General features: G+C 44.9%; 2 protein-coding genes across 8 annotated transcripts in view; both read right to left on the bottom strand.

Moving 5' to 3' along the window:
* Positions 1-2,218: 2,218 nt before the first annotated feature.
* UMPS (uridine monophosphate synthetase) lies at positions 2,219-8,115 on the bottom strand. Its single transcript, XM_075757097.1, has 6 exons — positions 7,931-8,115; positions 7,418-7,571; positions 5,196-5,864; positions 4,327-4,502; positions 3,703-3,817; positions 2,219-2,899 (listed from the first exon to the last, which is right to left on the bottom strand). Exons 1-6 carry the CDS (start codon positions 8,075-8,077, stop codon positions 2,718-2,720), a joined length of 1,443 nt encoding a protein of 480 aa, XP_075613212.1. The 5' UTR covers positions 8,078-8,115; the 3' UTR covers positions 2,219-2,717.
* Positions 8,116-10,566: 2,451 nt separating this feature from the next.
* Positions 10,567-22,656, bottom strand: part of KALRN (kalirin RhoGEF kinase) — a 515,104-nt gene continuing 503,014 nt past the window's right edge. For all 7 annotated transcript variants that reach the window (XM_075757095.1, XM_075757087.1, XM_075757084.1 and 4 more), the window contains 6 exons: positions 22,101-22,232; positions 20,204-20,368; positions 19,220-19,298; positions 17,855-18,055; positions 16,786-16,924; positions 10,567-14,442 (listed from right to left, as the gene is read on the bottom strand). In XM_075757095.1, coding sequence (XP_075613210.1) covers positions 13,897-14,442; positions 16,786-16,924; positions 17,855-18,055; positions 19,220-19,298; positions 20,204-20,368; positions 22,101-22,232 — 1,262 coding nt within the window. In that variant the 3' untranslated portion in view covers positions 10,567-13,896. The remainder of the gene's footprint in view (positions 14,443-16,785; positions 16,925-17,854; positions 18,056-19,219; positions 19,299-20,203; positions 20,369-22,100; positions 22,233-22,656) is intronic.

Genomic DNA, 22,656 nt, shown 5'->3' with positions numbered 1-22,656 from the left:
CATACAAATATCAAAAGCTACATAACAATTCCTTAATGGTTCCAGCTTGTGCTGGTCTCTCATGCAGTCCCCGCTATGCTGCTCAGAAATAGCAGCAAGTCAGCCTTCTTTCTGCTGCAAGCACTGACAACACTTGATTACAGTTTTATTTCATTATGAAAAGCGCAATATCCTTTAATTCTGTTATAAACCATACTCCAGGATCAGTTTCATATAAATGCCTACTTGCCAGATAATCATGTGATAACCCCGCAATTTAAATATAGCCCCATGCCTCTACCCCAGACTCAATCAGATAATGAACTGCAAGACTTTCAGATTCATATATTATGATGCAAATGAGTTTTGTAAATTGTGACCTAGTTCCCATGTTAGGAACAGTTGGGACCAACAGCAGGAACTATGCAATGAATGTGAGCAGCGGGGGCAAGCAAGGAAATTAACATTTGTTCTTAATTTGAAATGGATTTTTAATCACTTCCAGGTGCCTCAAAGAAAGTGCACACACTTGTTTACTATAATCATTCTGACAGAAGAATGTATATAGGAGGTAACATGGTTTTGTTTTACTAATTGAAATGTTTACGACATTGGTGTCAAACAAAGCACCAGAATACAGCTATTTCTGGATGATTTACTGAGTGCACAATGAGGACTGTGAAATGAAGTTTTCCCAATCGATCTGGTCCCTCAGAACTTGTTTTGTAAAGAAAATGAATTGCAAATATCCTCTAAAAGTGACTGGAGATTAGATTATATCAATCTCTCCAAATCCGGTCGCTTTTTTTTTTCAGCTAGAGGCCTGATAAACTAGGTCTCAGCAGACCCCGCTCAGGGATTTAGCTGCATAGATGTCAGTCACCCGCTTAACACGATTCAGCAGAGTTAGTGGAAAACAGTGAACTCACAAAATTCTGCCTATGCTGTAAGTGAGCCTACAACAACATACAGTGCTGAACTCCAGCCAAAGGCTGCTTTCTGGTAAACTCTGTTTTAAATGATGGCATCAGAAAGGGTGTAATTTGTTGAAAACCAGATTATAATTTTAAGCATGTCTAGAGTTTGTATCATCATTGGAAACTATTAGTTGTAGAAGAGCTAGGGCGTCGACTATCCTGAAAAATAGAATCTCAGCTCCCTCTGGTGGAAAAAGTAATTTTCTACAAAACAGTTTAAGTGAGAAAGTCTTGTTTCTGCAACAAGCCTCAAGGCCATGAGATAATTAAGATGAGACAGTAAACAAATCCCAAGTCCTCTGTTCACTTAGAAGGACTGGAACGTCTTAGAAGTTGATGTGAAACCTCATGACTCACAGGCTGTTGCAGGGCAGCTGCACAACACAACACATTCCAGTTCCAGCTGTGGAAGGTGGCCAAGGGAGCCTTCATCTTCCCTTGATGGAGTTCTCCACATGTAAGTTATGGTGTGTAGGAAGACTCATGAACCCAATAACCCCAAGGAAAACAAAACACACCACCTGAGTAGATTCTATTATTCTCCCCACAGTAATCGACTTCTAAGCCCCATAAAAAGCCCCTTCATCAAGGGGAAGCACACTTCCAGGGCATGTGGAGTGTGAAAGGGTAAGGCCATCACCCCCCAAAAAACCTCTCCTTTTGAACTTCAGCATAACTCCAATCTCCTCTTTTGTGAAAGGCTCAGTAAAAACTCCAGTACCAATGCCAAAAAAACTCTTCTCACTAGACAGAGTTTTCTTAGACTACAAGTAAGTGCATTACCAAAGAGACCCAGATTTCCCTGTGTGCTTTGCATCAGCGCAGGAACCACAACAGTCTAGAACTGCATCACCATTTCTTTGCCTTCTTGATAGCAATGAAAATTCAAACCAATTTCCACCACACATAAACTAGATATTTAAAGGTTATTCCATCCTTTCTAATCAAAACCAGTCATACAATGAATAAGGAGAAGTAGAAATATCTTTTGAAGAGTAGGAAGTAATTCCTGGAAGTATTCCAGCTATTGTCACAAAACCTCAAGAAACAGAACATACATTTTTGTTTCTCATTAGAGGAATCAACAGCTCCACTGTAATTAAGCACACAACAACTAGTTGATATGAGATTCTTTGTAGCTCCTTTAAGCAGAATCATGAGTAATTCCTGCAGTCACAAACACACTAGAATGACTTCTTAGAATAATGGGGTTTTAGAAACAGAATTTCACACTGCCACAGAAGGAAGACTTACAGATCCAATGAAAGGAAAACAGTAGAAAAAGTATTTATTAAACAAGACATTATTCAGTTTCACAGTGTGGGATTAAGACCCATACTTGCTCCTTGGAAAGAGCAGAACTGAGTAAGCCTGTGAGAGTGGGGGAGCAAGTCAGGTCTGCAGGTGAAGTTCATTGAGAACAGCAAAATGCTGTTTCCACAGCCACAAGGAATTTGAGGGTTAGGAGGAGAAACAAAAGCAACAAAAGTCAACCAAATACCCTGGGAGTGTTCCAAGCAAGACTTTTTTTTCACCAGAGAAAAGCTATTAAGGCTAAAAACTGGGCGTAAAGTTTTGGTTTCATACATTCAAATATTAAAAAAACAATTATGGCATGTACAACTTGATCTCTGTGTGTGAGATTAAAAATAATTTAGTTAGTAACAGATTGTTCTCCAAAGGAGCAGTTTCCTACTGACTGAAATGTCTATGTATTTAACAATGATCAGCTTTGCTTATTGACTTGGAAGTGGCCTGCTTTCAGTCTCCTGCACAAACACCAAGTCTGCTCAGGTAGCTCTCCCAAGCTGCCTTCCTGTACTTCTCTGCTTCTTGAAGACGGTCTGAAGCTGACAAGATGCCACGTCCCACAATAATGATATCTGAACCTTTTCCGCTAATAACTTCCTTGGGGCTTAGGTACTTCTGTCCAAGGTTATCACCTGAAATAGAGACAGCTTTTTTTTTTAGTGTGTACGAAACTATCTAATAAAAAACTTCAAAGAGGTACTGGAACAGAGAACAGATATGGTGTTCCAGCTCTCACCCTAACAATCCACAAACATATCAAAACTGTGTCTCCAAGTAACAAACCCCCTATTACCTCAATCAAATTTGACAGAGCACACCCTCCTTTTTCATGATTTACCAATCACAATAGATGGAACACTTACACAAAGAAGCACCGATCAGAATTATTGAAATAAGTCTTAGCCTTCTTAGAACAGGCAAAACCCCCAAACATTCATGTAAAAGCTTGTGATTTCACTTCGGGTTTTATAAGAATTAAGTACTGTAGAGAAGCACATCTCCTTTACCTGGTTCAGCAATAACCTGTTTAGTCAGTGTAAGACTTCCAATCCATTGATACTGTGTCTATATCAGTATCAGTGTTACAGTTACACGTCTGTATTTGCTAAAAACCTTTTTTTCTACTCCTACTGAGTAGTTGTAGATTTACCCCAACACCTACCTGAAGACATTTCACACGTTTTAAGGACTGTGCTTTATGGTATGCACAGACCTCAACACACGAGCAAAGCTGCATAGCCTGTGGGTTGCCTTTCAGAGCTCCCAGAAAAGGGATCAGCGTACCCAGAAATACAGAAGGCAGCTCATAATGGCAAACACAGACTCCTCCCACCAGGGAACTGGCAACCAAACCCTCTTCAGAAGTCACTTTTTCACTGAAGGCTAGATCACTTACTGTATTTACAAACAAGCCTGTAAGTATTTCAGAAGTTACCTTCAGCTTGCAGCTGTACCCCTGGAGTTAAGTGAAGAAATTCCGGTTTATTACTAACTCTAGATCCAGAGATGAATCCAAAAACAAAATCAGAGTTGTCTTCAGCCATCTGTACCTGAAGAAGATCAGTAAACAGTTACAAGTGATATACCTAAAGTTAAGTCTGACTAGCAATCTGTTTTTCACCCACCCTTTGACACATTAAGCTGTGCAAGGCAGGCGTATGAAACCCTGTTCTTGCTTTACCAATATAAAGTCACCCAGAGCTGACTCGCCCCTCACTGATCCAGGAACATGAATGTTATGTTTCTTTCTATGTTATAAATAATGCAATGAATGTACTTAAACTAAGTAGAAATTTATTGCTTAAGAAAAAAAAGGGGGGAGGAATAGCAAACTTGGCATGTGTACTAGAATTCACAGTGTGAACTCTGACCACTTTACACCACTGCCTACAGCTGCAACCTTTAAACACCACGCTGTCAGATTCCTGAGTCTCCACAGGAAAAACACAACTGTAATAGAGCTGGAGAGACTTCTGGAAGTGCAAATATTAGAAGCGCACGAAACCTCCCTGTCACAACACTTCACAAGCTTTAACCCAAAACAAGATTGCCTACTTACCGCGGCTTTTGTGTATTCACCCGTTGCAAGTGACCCTTGGGAACTCATCTCGGCAATCAGAAGACAGCCGCGCTGGAGAGGAAGACCTACTTCCTTCAGACCTTTCACAGCTCCAGATCCTGGAACCACATGGGCATTAACCATGTCCGACCAGGATGCTATTTTGAACACGCCACCTGAGAACACGGATAGGAAGACATAGGCAAAGTGTTACTAGAAATGTATTAAACAGGAAACATGAGTTAAACAAAACAAGCTGCACACTAAATCATTCACATGTTAAAAGGCAGTTTTACTACTGAAACTTGACAGTTACAAGTTCAGTCTCATCAGACAGTGCTGATAGCTGTCTAACCACAAAGCATGGTCTCTCAGTCTCACTTTTCACAAACATCTCTTAGTATCTCACCTTAATATTCATTGAGGCATTTATGGTAACCTAAAAATCTGTCACAGGTGCTACCTTTCAATACAGCATATAGATCATACGGGATGTATGGATCAGAAAAAACCCAGTTCTACAGTTGCAGATGCAGTATCAAATGAAAGCTGTAACGAGCACCCAAGTGTGTAAGAGCAGGCTGCCTTAAGAAGCCACGCTGCGTTCTCTCACAGCAAACAACTACTCAGAAGTACTTACTGAGCACAACCACAGATTCATGAAAAGATCAAGGTTGGAAGGGACCTCTGGAGGTCATGCCCTCTGAGCAGGGTTAACTTCAAAGCTAGATCAGGTTGCTCAGGGTGTTGTCCCCTTGAGTCTTCTCCAAGGCTGGAGATTCCACAATCTCTCCTGGCAACCTGCGCCCGTGCTGCAGTTACACACACCAGCAGCAACGTTACAGTAAATTGAGGTTGATGATAATCACCTTCATACTGATGTTTCACGGTGTTCCCAATGTCCGCAAATTTCCTGTCTTCAAAAATCAAGAATTCATGTCGATCTGCAAGCACTCTCAACTCCTTTACTACCTCTTGGCTAAAATCATCCAGGATGTCTATATGAGTCTTCAGGACACAAATGCTGGGGCCCAAGATGGCAGCTAACTGCAGCAGCTCTTTGGAGCTGGTGACATCAGCAGAAAGGCACAAGTTTGTTTGCTTCTTTTCCATAAGCCTGAGAAGCCTGGCTGCAATAGGATGTACCCCCGGCAGCTTAGCACGAGCGCCGAAGCTCAGCTCTTCACACAGTCTCTTCACAGGAGTAGGGCCATTCTGAGCCACTGGCTCAAACACATTTGCTTGAATGAATTTCTTCACCTTTTCAACCATCTCAGCGGCCACTTCTCCCTGTTGCTGGAGAATCTCCAACACCCCAGACAACGTGCACACAGAGTGCAGGCGAATTCCACGTTCCTCTAACCTGGCCTTCCCACCCTGCTCCCTGTCCAACAGCACTATAGCATCCGTGACTTTTAATCCTTCTTTCCGAAGAACTTCCGCAGTTTCCAGTACACTAGATCCACTTGTTACTACATCTTCAATGATCAAGCATGTTTCTCCTGGATTAATGGTGCCTTCCACTAGCCGCTTAGTACCTTAAAAATAAAAGGAAAACTTTCCACTAAGTGAAAAAAGTTTAAAAGACCCCCCAAAAATTTAAGTATCTAAACTTTAACTTGCTATGCTAATATTAAGATCATATTTGTTCCACATACAAGCATATACTGCAGCATATACTGAAGTCAAATGGACCTGGACTTCAAGAGAACAGGAATTTCACATTCACTGTCAGTATGGAGAGGTAATTTGTTTAGTTATTACCTGGCACCAGTTACCATACTTCTTACCACAGCTCAGTCACTGACTTGTAATTCAGCTCATAAAGACTGTTACTTCTCCAAGTGAATAAAATACCTCATGTTTCCAGAAATTATGTTCCATTAACAAAACTGACATATTGTTAACTGCACAAATGGTAAGATGACTACACAAGTTTGTTATTGCCATAAACTGAATGCTCGGAATCACAAAACTATTTTCTCCACTTATTTAAAACATCTTTAAAGCAGGCAAGTCACTGGAACTCCTCAGCATACTTCTTATTATCCACAGGCATTATTCAGTGCTTAAGATGCCTGTTAGAACAGTTAGAAGGAGCAAAGCCCCCAGAAGCCTTTGCCCTAACCAACAACAGGCACACGTCCATGAAAGCCCTCCCGGGGGCACCAACAAAGGATGCCTAGCTTTCCCAGGAAGTAGCGAGCAGTGGGGGAACATTATGCAGCCAGCGCGGTGCTCAGACCATGACAGCCTAGAGAAGGAGCGCACGTAGAGCTTTGCAATCCACATGACACTGGAAACCTTGTGCCAGGCAGTTAATTGCTGTCACAATTAACTTGTCCTTCACAGGAAGGAACTGCAAACATTTTCATGCCTGGCACACTGACTGACATAGGAGTAATGATTTGTTGTGACATGCATCCTTCCTAATTGAATATCGTTGGAAGAGGATAGCTTTTATCATATGCTGAAACCCAACTGTTACGGTAGGTTAATGCTTCAGCCTTCTCTCCCCCTCGCCTCGCCAAAATCCAACAATAGGTTCAATGGGTAGAGAACTGACTGCTGCTCACCTGGTCCACCTTGCCCACTGATGACAGGATATGAAAGAAAAAGAGGTTTGAGAAGTAAATGAAGATGAGACTAGAAAGGTTCCTCTTAGAGTTGATATGCAAAAAGTCCTGTCTGGGGGTAAAACGTGGCACTAGCATCAGCATATTAGAGAAACTGAGTTATAAATCTCAGTTTCTGGAAGAGGCCAATAACCCTGAACCATGGTAACAGTGCCAAGGAAAAAAAGACACTGCTGAAGCCAAAAAAGAAACCAAACTCCCCCCCTCAAGGGTCTCCAAACCTACTGCAGGAGGATTCAAGCTGCACTTTAATCAGCAACCAGCTGGGAGAGCCTGACCAGATTGGGATGCTGCGGGAAGCACGTTTAGGGGGAAAAGGGGCTGCTTTTTGAATCGGCGTGGTAGCCTTAAACTGGAACAGAGATGATGCACTTTACAAACAAACCACAAATACATGAAGTCATTTCACAAACAAGACAACAGGTAGACACAAGTTCTTAACTTGAAGGTTTTACCATAGTCTTTTGCTTCCTTCCTCCGTATAAGCATTGGAATCTGATTTTCAGAGCAGATGATCGTGGCCAAGGGCAGTGCCGTGTAAGGAACACCGCACACGCTGTCATACTTCAGACCAGCCTCTTTGGCCCTTTGAAACAGAAGATCTGCAACCTGCAAAGGCAAACCCGATGGTTTTTAAGCCCGACCGGAGGGACCGTGACCGGACACACGCGTTACCAAGGGACACGCTGCCAACGCCTGAAGAGCTCTCTGCTTTACACCACCTGACAGCCGCTGTCCCGACAGGGCCGACAGCGCCGACAGCCCGACGTCCGACCCCAGCCGCAGGACGGGCTGTCTGGGGCGGCCCCGGCAGCGTTCCCGCGCCTCTTGCCCTCCGTTAGCTCAAACGGACCCTTCCCCCCCGCCCCCCGCGGGAGGCGGACAGGTCACCCGAGGCCTCCGGCGCGCCGGCACGGCACGGCATGGCACAGCCCGGCCCGGCCCGGCCCGGCCCCTCGCCCCCGCACCTGCCGGAGGAGGAGCGGGTGGGAGACGAGGCCGCGCAGGTCGATGTAGACGGGCGAGGCCAGGCCGCTCTTCAGCACGAAGTCGCCGAAGCGCAGAGCGCCCGCCTCGCGCAGCGCCGCCGCCCCGCGCCCCACCGCCGCCTCCATCCTGCCCGCGTGCCGCACGCCGCCCCGGCGCGGGGAGATGACGGAGCAGCGCGGGGAGGGGGGGGTGGTGCGCGGTGTGCGCATGCGCGGGGGGGAGGCGGCGGGCTGTGCCCGGGGGTGAGGGCGGCGTGAGGGGACACCCGGCCCGCGGCGGCACCGGTCCCGGCGGGGCACGGCCCCACGGCCACACGGGGTCCCTTCCCGCGCTGTGGGGCCCAGCCCCGCACGGCGGAGGGCCCGGCCTCTCACGATCCCCACCCCACAGCAGGGGACCCCTCCGCGGGCGGTGCGGGTCCCGGCGCAGCGGGGGGGAGCGCTCAGCGTTTGTCCCCGTCCCCCCTAGGCGGCATCTCTTTCCCCAGGGAAGCAGAAGCCGCTGCCGCAGGCAGGGATGGGTTCGGCTGTCAGGGTGGCTCCCAAAAGGCGGCTGGGTTTCCGTGTTGATGTGTGCAAGGCTAAGAGTTGGCTGGAGTGATAGTCCCTTGCTCTCCTTCCTGAAAAGGTGAGCTGAACAAAGCGATCAGCGAGCTCTGAGTCTTCCAAGGCCTCAGAACGATGGAGTACGTGTGAAATAAAACCGACCCGGTCTTCTCTGAACAATTGTATTTAATCAAAAAAGCCCAGAAACTGCATCATTAGTATACTCTATTTATAGGAATGCAAGGACAGAAGATGTACAGTTTGAAGCTACATCTGTAGATGATCTTATATACTGCAGTATAGTAATAACAACATGGGACAGCAAATAACCACCTCACAACAGTACACATGAGTGATTAGACTTACAAAGGAAATATTTACAAACCTTTACAAAACAACATCGTGTGCATACAAAATGAAATCTGCGATAAAACTGAAGATACATTTAAGGCAGACCAGCAATACACTGAAATAATTAAGGCTGTGGAATTACTTTGCACCTTGAAAATGCTGAGCTGTTAGCAATACTGTTTCTTTTTTCCTCCTTCAGCTGATTGTTGCAAAGATTGAAAAGCATCAATACATTCCAACTGTTTGCTCTCATCTCAGTGAGTAAGTCTGAGATATAAGGGGGGGGGGGGTGGGTTTGCACTTTCTATTGCATTTGCCTTCCAAAAGTTATCAGCAAATTGTCTTCAGTGGCAGAGCAACACTGAACAGTTTGGTAGAAAGAGAAGTAAAAGCACCAGCATCAGAAGTTGGACATGAAGGTGAAATATGGCTTGAGTAGAGAAGATGTTGGTTTTTCACTAGCTCCATAATGAAGACTACAGTTACAGCGAATATTCAGCATCCTGACGCTATGGTAACACTCACCACTATACAGTTCCCAGAAGGAGAATTCATCACTTGATGGCAGTGTGCAGTCAGCCTAGTAAAATGGGATTTTAATTTGTTTCCTTGGGAAAGCACCATTTTCTGATGGGACTTGAAAGAATGAGCTGGAAAATAAATCCAAGCCCTGCGTTAGAGGAGAATCTACCTCTGCAGTGAAAGGAACAGAAACAAAACCAGGTGGTTAGCCCCTGTGCATGTCAATTATCTGTAAGACCTTTGTATATACAGACTGGCCTTTACATCTGTCTCTGAAGTTTGTATTATCCCAGGTCACTTGATGCAGTCCCCTCATTGCAAGAGTATTAAAATATTTTTATATATAGTCAGGTCATAGCATGTGGTTGCGCATTTAGACTCGATTCACAGTATTCATAACAAAGGCCTAGTAGCATCCTCGGAAATGCTAATGAACTCCACCGAAGCAACAGAACTTGTACAGGCCAGTTGAGGGCACAGACTTTGTCTCAGCATTAACTTAGTTCAAAAGTAAAATGCTTTTAAAGATAAATGGTACCGAAAAAAATAGAGTCCTTTAAAATAAAAGGGCAGTAAGACCAAACAAGACTTGTTGGTACAAGTAGGAAGAGAGAAATTTTACAAGTTTTAAAGCCTGGATTGCTTTAAAATATTAAAAGTCTAAAACCCTAGACTGGCTGTGTGTCACCCCTGTAGTAACATGCGTGGGGGGCTTGGCAGCTTGCTGGGGACGTGGGGATCACCCACAGGGCAGCGAGTGCTGTGGGCAGCGGATGGGAGCTGGCAGTGCTACGGGGGCAATCAGATTTCCTGTCCATGGCTGAGTGAAATGGCCTGGCCTGGCTGCTCCAACTGGAGCAGGGAGAGAAAGGCGAGTTAGTTTCTCGTTGCCATGCATGTTCATTAAATGTGGCCATCTTAAATAACGAGTACCGCATGTCACTGTGCCCTCCCGGCTCTGTTTTGCCCTTGTTGCTGCCTTCCTGCAGGTCTGTCACCCAGCACAGTGCCAGGGCGATGCTGTGAGCAAGTGTGCTTTGATGTCAGTGCAGGGTAAGAGCACCATGAGGACATCTGGAGGCAGCGGCTGTGTGTGTAGGGCCAATCTGCACCAAGCTTGCGCTGCTCTGTTGCTAGCATTACTGTCGGTCATTCTAGCTGGTCTGAAGCTGCCATCATGCCTTCACTCAGCCGTCTTGGGAACACCCTGAGTGGTAAAGCTGCGGGTGGAACTCTTCCCCTGGGAGTCAGCTGCTCTCTGGGGAGCTTTGTAAAGGCCTAATGGAGCTTTATGAGAAACTGCGTTTCCTCATGTTTTGTCCATATTTCATGGACAAAAAAAATCCAGTAGTGGAGAATGCTGCAAAGGGGGTTGGCTGTGGTGCTTCTTACTCTGTGGGCTCGCTCCAGGCCTATTTACTGAGCTTCTGTAATCTCTTTACAACAGAGTTACAACACAGTTACAGGACCTGTTGGATCTGCAGAGAGGCCACACGTTGGCTGAAAAAGCCCTTCAGAGAGCAAGGTCAGAATACTTCCTCTGTATTTATCATACGGCAGCATTTCATGTCAACTTCGTATTATTCAGGCAAAAGAAATATGTGAGATAAAAATGCAAGAATGGTTCATAATCACAAACATACCTGGAAGTAGTAACAGGCTTCAGTTTTCCTGAACGGGCTGTAAGAAGAGCAATGCCCGAGAAGAGTAGTTCTCTAACACAAATACAGAGAAGGCAGAACCATAACGGAAAGCAACCCCATAACGTTCAAAAATCTTCAGAGTTCAGCACCTCCAGCTCTCCCTTGAAGAGGAATCTCTTTTCTGAATCTAAGCACCAATACCAAAACATGTATCCTCTTTCAGCCTTTTGGGGGTTTTGTCTGTTATTTGATAGCAATCGGAGGCTTAAATATTCCCTTAAACAATCCAGCTTTTTCCCCCCATGCGTCCAAACTGTCTGCTGTCGCAGTTTGAGATGTGAATGCAGGAGGTAGGAAAATAAAATGATAAATAACTCCAGATTTCATGTGATACATGAGAATTTGTTTGTGTTAATGCCAAGCAGAAAGGCTGTGGCTTAAACTGTACCCACAGGCCTAATAAAAGCTGTGGGTTTTATAAACCACACTTCCATAAACATTTTTTTAAGGGCAGCATAATCACAGCACAAAGAGCCAGCTTTGACAAATAGGAAGAAGTACAAACAGTCCTGTAGCGACAAAGTACCTGAGGCTGGTGCTAATTAAAGATACCCCTTGATGACTGCTGTCTGAAGAAGTTTCAGTTGCTTAGAAATCGCATACTTCGCACTCTAGCTCAGGATGAGAGTCTGGTCTTTGTCTAAGAGGCACTACTGGACTGCTTAGAAAATTAGCTGCTGCACTGCAGAGCGAAGCTGAGATAGGTTCTAGCTGACCCAGAAGGTTTAGCCTTCTGTGAGCACCATCTCTTTCAAGCCTTTCCCCATCTTCCCCCTGTATTAGATCTCTCTTCATCGGCCACACAGCCTCGTATGCTGCTTCTGACTCTGCTCAGGCACCTGAGCTCACCCTTCTGACCGTGGCTCCCCGACATTAAGGTCTGTTCTTGTATCGCATGCACGCCATGCTGAACGTTGGGGGATTTTGCTGTGCCTCCTTTCTTCTCCACTAGCAAAATACTGACCACTCCAGCGTACTGATAGAGCAAGCTCAAAGAGAAGGGCCAGGTCTCCTACCTGCCGTGAAACTGAGCGTGGAGGTGGATCAAAAAAAGGGCTAGCAGAGCCCTGAGAATTTAACAGTACTTGCAGAGTATCTCCACCACCTGCTGGCAGAGACAGCTTTTGCTCCTGCAAATACATTGCAGGCTCACAGTGCAGTTAGTTGGATGGTGAATGAAATTTTACTCTTGCCCTTACAAGAGAGTCTATACTGAGCACACATGATCAGATCGAGCCCTTTTCCTTAGGAAAACCTTTGGTAAGAACTGACATTTCCCACTGCAGGCACAGCAATGGTACTCAGCACCGAGACAAAGTCCTCGCATGCCAGGGGAAAAACAAAATAAAAATCTTTCATCATCACTCTACAAGGCTGTAGAGTTTTATGGTGCGGCAGCAGGATGGGGAAGCCCCAGCCAGGGATGTGTTTTTCTGCCAGTCCCACTGCTGGAGAGGAAGGTTTGGCCAGCCTACAAAATGCTGATTTGTCACTGCAGACTCCCTGCATTGGTTAAACTTAAGGCTGGCTCCGTCACTGTAACATCAATATGATGATGTTGCAACTTGGCTTGCAAGAGAGAAATGTTTTAATTGTGAATACTTTTTATTTTATTACAAATTAGGCTTTGGACATAAAAATATCCTCACGAATGCTTTGGTGATGAGGTGCTAACGGCAGCTAAGAGATATTTACAAGTTTGGAAATGAAACAAATGACTTTAAACACTGAAAACAATTTTCAAGCTGTAAGCACAAGGATGAACTCACCACTCCTACTGCACTCTGAAAGGCTTAGATGGACTTTGGGCCAAGCAATTCTGAAGCTAGAAATGGAACAGGATCCTTTTTATATATATATATATTTATATATATGATACAATATATGTATACTGAAAACCTGTGACAGAAAAAATTGTCTTCGTTATCATCATCTAGTTTACAGATACTGCAAAAATTGGACACAGCCTTTTCTCAATGCACAGGTTTTGCAAAAGATTTCTGTACAGTGTTTATAAAATGCTTTTAAAAAAACCCATCGTAGTCCCATTGTGCTTAGTCAAAACCAGCTGTATGCTCCAGTGAATTTGTTGCCTTAATCATAGCTCTGAAAGGTACTGCATGTTGACTTGACACAGCAGAAAGCCCAAGGATTAACGGGGGATTTTGGTCTGAGCACTACACGCAACAAGAGTGTATCTAAGCTGTGCCGCCACGGAAGACGATCCGGCAGTGACTAGGGCCTGATCTTGCATGTCCTACACAGGCAAAGTCCCCACTGAAATCATGGCAGACCTGGGCATGCAGGGTATGCAGAATCCGTCTGTTAACCTGGAGCAGGCTTGCAATGATTTCAGCAAAAACTGACTTTGGCCCAGTTCTGCAGTACACGCTAATGTCAGCCTAGTCTCACTCCCCACCACTATCCTACTCCTAATCTCTCATACGTTTTGAAATTAGTTCAGCAAGATCAAGAGGATTTCTTATAAGGCTGCCTCACAAAGATTAAGGCAACTGCAATTTTGACTCTCGTTTCCAGTTGGTGTTTACTTCCTGCAGTCCTTTTTTGGTGGTGGATGCGACAACAGTACGTGTCCCAAGGGCAGGGAGCGGGTACCTGCTGCCATTACCCCCCTTTGCTTTCATCCCAAGGAACTGGGCAGGTGCTGCCACCTCCGGAATGATTCATACCCTGCGGTTAAGGAAGCCACGTGAAATGCAATCGCCGGATACAGGACTATGTACAGACAGATCTGCTCTGTGCCTGCTCGCTGCCTGCGCCTTGCCTCAGGACCAGCCGTGTAGGACCCCAGGGATGGAGGCATTACGTGCCTGGGTTCAGCCTGCTCATCAGGAAACTCTTGACGCTGGGGACTGGGTGCACGTCGTACTGGTGCCTGCGGCGCTCAATGAAGGAAGCCAAGCGGGAGGTATCCAGTGGGATCTTGGAATAGCTGCCATTGTGTGGTTGCAGCCATGGATGCTGTAAACAAGTGGCTGCCGTTGGCCTTCTCCTGAAGTCTTCCTGGAGGATAACGTTGATGAAATCCCTGGCGGCATGGCTCACGTCGGAGAAGTACTCAGGTGGGAAGCTGAAATCTACTCTGCACACATTGATACAAGTCTCCTCTTTGCTCTCATCCAGGAACGGAGAGACACCACTTAACATGACGTAGGTGAGGACCCCAATGCTCCAGATATCTGTGCTCAGGGAGACAGGAAGGCCTTGGATAACTTCAGGAGCTGCGAACTCCGGGTTTCCGAGGAGGTGATGGACATGGTAATGACCTGTGATCTGAACTGCATCTTCCAAATCAATGATCTTGACACGAGGAACTGGGATCCTTAAATCAATGAGCAGATTTTCTGGCTGTTGAAAAGATAATGACAGAAACTTAATTATATCATATTTGTGTGTAGATTTCATTCTAGATAAGCCTCTATCCAAATATTTAGCTTTGGTTTTTAGGTTTAATAGTCAGTCAAAAGTCACATTTATTCAGATGTGGGAGGTACAGATCAGGAGAGTGAATGACAAGGAACCAGCTCAGCTGCTGCTTACACTGCTGTAAATTCAGATCAGTGCTGAAGTTGCAATGGCAACATCCTCATTTTGCACTAGGGCGACACACTGGGATTTTGCATGTTGCCCCAAATACAGTTTATTTTCCCAAACTAATCTCTACAGATTAAGAGCACTGACAGACTATTTAATTTTTGAGACAAGACCTGTGTATCTGATCAATTTGTTTAGATTCCACTTGTTTACATGGCTACATAAATGTGCATAACTTGTAGCAGAAATACTCTTCATGAAGTAAACGTTCAACTTTGCTCAAAGTCCCACGTATGCTGGGACGGACAGCAGTGCATGCCATTACTGTTGCTGTCAGTTGAAATGGATGGAGCTGCCAGTGTTCCCTTATAAACACCAGGACACAATCATGCCTTCTGAGCCAGAGTGCAATTATATTTCATCCCAGCTGGTTTTCCCTCTGTTTTACCAACTCTTTCAGTATTTAAGATCTCTCTTTGTCAGTGGGAGATGCTGAGCATTGTCTATACGCTCTGCCCTGGGGACTTAGAATGGATTTTGCTTCCTTTGTTGGCTCTGAGATGATTTCTGAATTTACTTCTTGCACCCTCTCTAGACTCACTTTTCTGTCCTATAGGCCCTCATCCTCATGCATATTTTACTGCTGCCTTATGGCTATATATATATATAAAGCAAAGTTCACTACACTGCTGTTCAAATCTCTCTGCTTGCTCTTCTCTTGTGCAGTCTGCATGACAAAATCAACATGCTCTTGAGCAGAATCTTGGGACAAGAGAGTCCACGGCTAGCTCTGCTGTGACTACCAGTGCATCTCCTGCTTCCCACTTAGCAACAGAAGGTGCTTTAATTAGCATCCTTCATTCAGGAGGACTGTAAATAGGTCACAGAAAATTGGCTTCCCATCTTGTTTCTGGGAAGTATCTTATGATCAAATAGAGAATTCAGTGCAGTTTCTTACCTCCAAGTGATACCTACTTTTTGACAGGTCCTATAAATACAGCAGAAAATACAAACAATCTTACTGAAAGAAACCAGGATGATTTAGCCTTTTGGGACTAATGCTCACATAAGGCACTGTACAAAAGGAATCTTTTTTTTTTTTTTTTTTTTTTTTTTTTGTAGTGGTAGTAGGCAGCAAAAGAATGAAAGCATCACTTCATCTGACATGCCTGGGGGCTGGAGAGTTGAGAAGAGACCTCCTTGGAGCTGCATTGTCCACTATACAGTAAAGTCAAATTCATCTCTCGTTCTCCATTTTTAATTGGCATTTAAGTTTGAAAAAAGTTATAGATTATCTGATATCCCTGGCAACCTGAATCAAGGTTGCAGATCACAACACTCAAAACACTTGATCATAACTTCAATCGCTAATTATCTGTCATCCAAGATAACTGGGATGTTGGTGAGGACAGCAGTTCGATGCTGAATCCAGGACAGTACAGTGCCTCCTGCCATGTGCGCTAACAAAAGGAGGTACGAGCTGTGCTAATCTAACTGAGCATGACATTAGAGACTGCCTGAATTTCTTCTCCACAATGCAGCTTGTTCTTCCTCTGAACCTCTCCCTGGGTGTATTTCCCACCTGGTTCCCCTCTCAGGCTCTGCAGCACAATGCAACGTGCTGCTTTCCTTTGTCCCTGCCAGCCCTCCCCACCTCCTGCTCCCTGCACTCTCTCTTTGCTTTGGGCTCTGCAGGGCACCGCTGTGGATGTAGGAGACACATGCTCCTTCTGGCCTGCCCCAAGCTGCCTGGGCACAAGCCAGCTCTGCTCAGGAACCTTGGTAACCGAGCTAAGTTGGTACAGGTGTGAGCCCAAACCATTCCCTGTGGATTAATCTTATAATTCCCCCTCAGTCAGGTGCTAGTGACATCTCACTTGTGTCTCAGACATCCTCCTTCTCCTTCACTAAATCCAGAAAGCCTTTGAGAACAAATGAGTGAATCAAGGCAACAGGTGCATCATTCGTCTGAAGGAAGAAAAAGACCTTGTGCTGCAGGTCTGTAAGTCCTTTCTCTGGTCAATAGATCTGAAAGATCGTGCTTGTCCATTTAGTGATCATCCCTTTGGGGTACAGGCTGCACCTCCTCCCTGTCTCTGCACCCAGGAACTCTGTACCAGCGGACGGAATAATACCATCATTCTCTTTTCTTCTTACCTTTATGTCTAAGTGAGCCACTCTGCAATTGTGAAGATACTGCAAGGCTTCCATTGTGTCTCTTATATAGAAAGCGACTTTTTCCTCCATAAGTTCATCATGGTTCATTAGATAATCTAAGAGACGACCATCATCCATCCTACAAACAAATCAAACCCTGCACATGAAAGATCACACAGTATCTCTAGGAACAGTTAATATTTGAAAACAAAATTGCAATGGAAACTTCGTGACCTAAAAGTGGACGAAACTAAAATGCAAGATCTGATGAGTATTTAATGATATCTCAAGATACTGCAGGCCATGGAAGTGGTAGAATGATTAATCCTCAATTGTTATCTCCCGTCCTTGAAAAATTTAGCAACAGTCTCAAAGTAAACTAATTTGCTTAAGGATGGATTCAACAGACGGAAGCAATTCCTTTGAAAACGGATCTTCTTAATTATTTGGATTCATCTATTTATTTATAGAGCTGGTTGCATAATGCCAAAAAAAAAAAAAATCACTGACATTTTCAGCCAGTAATATGTTCTGTGGGAAAACTAACCCAATAAAAGTTTTCCACCTAGTTTTATTTATCTGTATAAATAAACAAGCAAATAGCCCAAATATATTTTGTTGGATGTACTGCAACAAAAAAGGATTTTGGATCTTGGTTGCTACTTCTCCTTATAGGGGCAAGCATAGTTGTTACCCAGGTTTTTTCACCAAGAAGTATAAGGACAATGTAGGCTTCAATCTAGCTGAAATACATTTATTCGAATATAAAAAGTGGACAAAAATGCCCAAATAAATCTGGTGCTATTCAATGGGACAAACTAACTGCTCATACAATTACCCAAGCTTCACCAGAGCAGAAAGCAGTTTTATTTGTCCCTCTGAACCTTATTTACTGTAAAGAAAAGGCAGTGGAAGCTCTACAGAAAATGGCTATTGCATTTGATGTCACAATCAATAAAAAACAGATGACAAAATCTTTGCCCTGCTGAAGTCAGGGTGAATTTTGTCCTTGGCTTTAATAGGTAATAATTCCTACCCAGACACTTGAATTCAAGCTCCACATACTTACAGTTCCAAAACTAGGATGTAAGAAGTAGGAGACTCATAGGTATCGTGGATAGTGATGTACTGAGGATGCTGTAAGTGCTGTAACAAAGCTGCTTCATGTGCTGCCTGCTCTTTCTTTTTCATTTTTTTACTAATGAATTTTACAGCAACATCTTTCCGGGTGGCTTTGTGAACGCATTTCTTTACTATGGAGAATCGTCCCCTGAAAAAAAAACAAAACACAGAATAATGAAGGGTCCTCATGAATAAATCACACTTGGTTTTCAGTGCAATAACACACTGATTTTCAAAGTGTTATTTGATTCGGCGCATTAATATTTCACAAGGAATCAGACTTAACTAGTTGTTCATAACCTTTTCCAACAAAGAGCTTCTGTCTCTTACCCTGGATGTAGAGATTCTTTGGGGATTAGCAAACACTGAGAGCAAACGGTGTCACTTTGCTTTGTGCAGCCATACTGATGTCCTCTAACAATCTCCCCTGGGTTCAATTTGCTGCTACTTTTACAGGTTCTATCTCTTTTTTTTAGCTGTGGGTCTCCCTTCTTCAGTTGCTTTATTAAAGAGCCCCGTCTTTCTCAGACAACTAAAAGGAAAGCCTTGTTAAATCATCGCTAACCTATCATTTTGGCTCCCTGTTTCAGGCACACAGTAAGAAATTATGAAAAAAAGCTGGCGTGAAAGCATGTAGGAAATTCAGACTAGTGCCTAGTACCATTCCTGAAAGTAAAACTACTCAGTGAAACCATGTGCTGAATTTGGCCTCTCATTAATACATCACTCTTCCTTCTACAGAACCAGAGACTCCTGTCCTTTCAGCCCCAGAATTACTCCCCTCTAATCTCTAAGTTGCAGAACTAACTGAACCTAACCAACCTGAACTGTTTGCGTGCCCCTTATCTGTTGCCTGCGCAGAGCGCTGAGGGCTGACAATGTACGCAGCCCCTATTTAGGCTCCTGTTCGACTGACCGTCCCAATCAGCAAAGCACCTCGGCATGTGATTTAAGTCAGTCACATGCCTAAGTGTTTCAGCAAACTTGGTCTTTGAGGTTAAGCTTATCCAGAACCAGCAAATTGTCATGACGTCAAAAGTTCACATCAAATCAGAGATGACAAAGGAGATACCAGCGAGAACTAGCAGTGGTTGTCAGAGATCCTCAAATCACAACTGATCTTGAAAAAACAAAAAGTATTCAGAATTTTAACCAGTCTGTATTTTAATCAATACATAATGTGTAATGCTCTTTGAAAGGAGCAGCAGTTTTCAAGTTAACTACAAAGAGCAATCTAAACTTTCTTTCAAGGAAAATACTTCAAGCCACTGTTTCGGTGTTTAATTGGAGTGATAAGCATGGTTAATATTACCTCCCAATTTCATGCAGCTCTGCATAAGCGAGGTCAAAGTTTTCCTTCCACGAAATAGTGGCACCATCAGCAGCAGAGTCTTTGGGAGAACAAAGCACATTCAAGAAAGCACAAAGTGAATGACAGTTTTGTGTAGACTATAAACTGCATATTTTAAAATTATGGGAGATTATATTTCTTAAACCAGCAAACATTACCACTGGGAGTCCAGTTTCATACTGCTCAGGCACAGCTCCAATGTGTTGCACCACTAAAAGCCAGAGCCCTGCAGGGGAAGGTATGGATAAGGTGGATTCAAATCTGTCCTTGCACTTTTGGGCTGAAAAGGGCCAGACAGTCCAAGGGCATGTCTGGGTGTCACTGGAGGTAGAGCTATGTCACGTGAGCTCTCGTTTCATGCAGCACAGGCTATCCAAGCCAGTCACAGACCTAGTTATGGACTGGAGCTACTAAAACATGGCGAAATGTGGGTTCTGCTCACAGTACTGTCGTGGGTCAGCTCTGCCCTGAATTGTTGCAGCACCATGCTGGGGGTTTGCCTCCTTCACAGCCTTCCTGTGCCGGCTGCATTGCTTGTGGGGGTACGTTTTGCAAGCTGACTTGCAGACCCCAGCCGGGCTGGTCAGCAGAAGCCGCTGGTGCTGCTGGCATTGTGGAAAGGCCGGGGGCAGGGGGCACCAGGCAGGACACGGAGCCTGTTGCCCAGAGATAAAGACAAGAAATGGTTTTGAAATAGAAAGCAGGGTCCTGCTGGGAACTGCAATAGCTTCTGTGACAAGAGGGGGGCTGTGAGCCCTACGGGAGGAGCAGACATGAAAAGTCTTTCTAGTGGCAGGAGCTGGGCTCTGAGCATCTCCCAGGCTATTTCTTGTATTCCTACCAAGTCCAGGATCAATGTGTTTATCAGGATCCATCAAAGCACACCACGCAGACCACACAGTGGACACCCGCGCACATCAGCCCCTCCTCGCCATGCCCACTCACCATACTCTGGGAGCCTCACAAATTCGGATGGGTCGCTGGGCAAGCTGATCCCCCAGGGGTTGCTGGCACTGACTCGAAACTGATACTGACAGCCTGGGGCCAGGTCCTCAATGACAAGGTACGTGTCCAAAGTTGAGGCTACCGACTGCTGCCAGATCTGCGAGCCTGTGTTTTATGGTGGGAGGGAAGGAAAGCTGAAGGAAACAGTCTCAATATGTGAACTCAGAGCAGAAGCTTTCTCTGCCCAACTCATGCAGTACCCTGGGAGGTTAAAATCCACAGGGTTTTTAAAAGGCAGCGTTATGGCAGGCTGATGTATTTCTGTTAAACCCAAACCGGACCATAGGAAGCTATGTTGTGTTGCAGCCACCTTCCAGTCTGGCTAAATGAGGGAAGAAGGAAATGCCCCTCACTTGACTGATAGCAATGGAAAAATGGGAGCCCAGGGACAAGCTGATCTCTCCAGCAGTCTAGCCGTGGCTGTGTACTACAAGTGATGTCTCGGGGCAGTGTGATAAGACAGGAGTGGAGAGCTGATTTGATGACAGCTCTGCTGAATCGGTAGCAGAAATGCTGCAAAAAAAAAAAATATGGACAAGGGAGTCCTAGGTGAACCTGAGATGGGGCATCAGTGCAATCAAAGTCCTTTTGCAGATGAAGTCTTTCAGAAGACATGGTGAGTACAGTGAACGCTGGAGCTGCAGGAGGAGAACCAGCTTTCTGAGGCTTAGTACTGGCTTTTTGCAGATGAGCAAGATTGCAGCAAAGAAATGTGTGACTCTGCCATGTGTTTCTGTTTCTAACAGAAACAAACCTAACTATTGCCTAACCTGTGGCGCCCAAAGGAGCCATACTTTATTCATCTGCATAGGGTCACAGAACAGAAAAGGACCTCTGGGACACTGAGCCCTTTCACAGCCTATGATTTCTGTCAAGAATATATAAAATTTTATCTTATTTTAGTAAGTTCAGGGCTTTTTACCTTTACGTTATTTACCATGACCCATATATTTTGTGTGCGCTGTGGGCAAATTCTGATTGCCAGGTCTCACAAGGTCAAGGTTGGTTTTACAGAGATTCCTTTGGAGGGGGAGGAATACTGAAAACTGAAAACCCTGCTGCTTTTTTGCAGTTTCTTTTGGTGGTTGTTGTTAATAGAAGAGCTTTTATTCTTTCACAAAAATGCCAGTCACACTGATGGCACAGTGAGGATCAAGGCAGAGTATTTGCTAAGAGAAGGTACTAATGTGATGGAGTGATTAAGTTTGCACATTTACTAACATTTTTGAACAATGAAGGGGAAAAAACAGAGACCACATACCTAAGGCAAGGTTTACGGCCCAGGGACCTTTGCAGGAAGAATGCAAAAAGGGATGTGAATCATTTCAAATGCCCTTTTCAAGAGCACATGCCTGTGCATATTGGGAAAACAGTGCATTTAACATCTATGTAATTCTTCAGAGGAAAAGGATGGTTGGATTTAAGAACAAATGGATTTCAGAGCTGAGCTTGACAAGTATGCAGGGATCTGCAACTCTATCCAGATCAAAAAAATAATGAGGCTGCTTTGTTTTTGCATTCCCAGGAAACATCCACCAGAAAGGATGGATACCATGGTGGCAGAATACAAATGATGAAAGGATGCCTTGGTGATGGATATGTTTTAGCTTAGCACACTTTACATGCCATAAGTGACTGGAGAAAACAGAAAAGTCTGTAATATATGAGAAGTTGGACTGGATGATAGAAGGGCTTCTTTTGGCCTTAGACTTTGGGATCTGTGAGCAACAGCTAGTGACACTCCACTGGTGGCAAGGATGCTTTTGGGACCTGTTGAGCCATAAAGGAGACTTTGTTCTCATTGTCTGAGCCAGCGAGCACAGCTCAAACCACTTACCTTCTTCTCTGTACTCCACAGTGTAGCCTGAAATGGTGCAATTGCCTGTACTGGATGGGGGTAGCCAGCGTAGGATCACAGAGGTGCAGCTTCTCTCCTGAGCAATGGGGCGATTTGGGGCAGCTGGGACACCTTGGGAAGAGGAAACAAGCACCAAGTCCAGCATCCCGTCAACAAGCGCTAGTGCTTTATTCCGAAGGTCGGGTATCAGGTACATCAGGTCACTATGTGGCAGCTGAGCCTTGCAGAGGGACCGCTCTGGTTTACACTGGGTTACCAGCACAACCTCGGGCAAGGCAGTGTCACGGTCCCATTCACCTACTGCCGTGGGTCTGACACCTCCATACTAGCAGCTAGGAGAGAACCGTGCTGCTTGCAAGCCCTGCAGCCTTGACATGGTCTCACAGTACTACAGTACAGGGGGAATTTCTTCTAGCTCACAGCTAGTGGTCAACTGCACTGTGACACCCCAGGGAGCTCCCTGCGAGACAGGCTGGGAGAATCACCCGTTGGGTGCAGAGGATCTGTCTGAGCTCAGCTGCTGTAAAGGCAGAGC

The sequence above is a fragment of the Balearica regulorum genome, chromosome 6 (assembly GCF_011004875.1).
Source record: "Balearica regulorum gibbericeps isolate bBalReg1 chromosome 6, bBalReg1.pri, whole genome shotgun sequence".
Lineage (NCBI taxonomy): Eukaryota > Metazoa > Chordata > Aves > Gruiformes > Gruidae > Balearica > Balearica regulorum.
The sequence above is the reverse complement of the archived record's forward strand: the minus strand, read 5'-3'. Positions and strand labels throughout refer to the sequence as shown.

Excerpts from the sequence above, each read along its gene's own strand:
- UMPS (XM_075757097.1), bottom strand. The coding sequence starts at position 8,077 with ATGGAGGCGGCGGTGGGGCGCGGGGCGGCGGCGCTGCGCGAGGCGGGC. Across the intron at positions 7,572-7,930 it reads ACCCGCTCCTCCTCCGGCAG|GTTGCAGATCTTCTGTTTCA; the intron begins GTGCGGGGGCGA and ends TTGCCTTTGCAG. Across the intron at positions 2,900-3,702 it reads GGTACAGCTGCAAGCTGAAG|GTGATAACCTTGGACAGAAG; the intron begins GTAACTTCTGAA and ends TCTCTATTTCAG.